Source organism: Propithecus coquereli, unplaced genomic scaffold, assembly GCF_000956105.1.
Source record: "Propithecus coquereli isolate 6110/MARCELLA unplaced genomic scaffold, Pcoq_1.0 Scaffold1231, whole genome shotgun sequence".
Classification (NCBI taxonomy): Eukaryota; Metazoa; Chordata; class Mammalia; order Primates; family Indriidae; genus Propithecus; species Propithecus coquereli.
In genome coordinates this window covers 18,043-18,640 of record NW_012136426.1, presented here as the reverse complement: position 1 = coordinate 18,640, position 598 = coordinate 18,043, and the positions used below count along the sequence as shown (strand labels likewise).

Genomic DNA, 598 nt, shown 5'->3' with positions numbered 1-598 from the left:
AGTATTAAGAATTAAGGTGTATTCATTCCTTAATTTGGAGATTTAAAAGAATTTTTAGTTTCTCTGTCTTTATATATATACACTTATATATTTTTTTCATCATTTTATAATACTTTCTAATACTTAGGAAATTGCTGATATAATCATCCTAGCCTATGTTGAAAGAAATAATGTAATTAGGAATTAGAAAAAAAGTGACAACCACCAATCAAAAGTAGAACAGTATTTTTTACAAGTGGGTTGTTAACTAGCTATGTTAGAATCTTAACTATTATGTGTATTGTGTGTTTATCAGAACCTCTTTTGTCTAGACCTCTTTTTCTAGACTCCTTTTTGTTTGTTTCTGATAAAAACAAAGTTTCTCAAACTTCAGTGAACATAATAATCACCTGGAGAACTTGTGAAAACATATTAATAGGTTGATAAGCTCCATCATTAGAGTTTGATGAGCAATGTTGATGCTCTTGGTTTGGGAGCACATTTAAGGAACAGTTGTTTTTAAATAATCAGCTAAGCAAAATTTTTATCATTAAAGTTATTTAGAGACTAGTAAAAATTGAATTTCTACACATGCTATATTGATTACTTAAACAACACT

General features: G+C 27.6%; 1 protein-coding gene across 1 annotated transcript in view; it reads left to right on the top strand.

The window, feature by feature from the left end:
- LOC105805000 (olfactory receptor 5H2-like) overlaps window positions 1-543 on the top strand; it is a 6,043-nt gene extending 5,500 nt beyond the window's left edge. The window contains exon 4 of the mRNA XM_012637782.1: window positions 527-543. Within this exon, the coding sequence (XP_012493236.1) occupies window positions 527-543 (17 nt within the window). The remainder of the gene's footprint in view (window positions 1-526) is intronic.
- The last annotated feature ends 55 nt before the right edge of the window (window positions 544-598 follow it).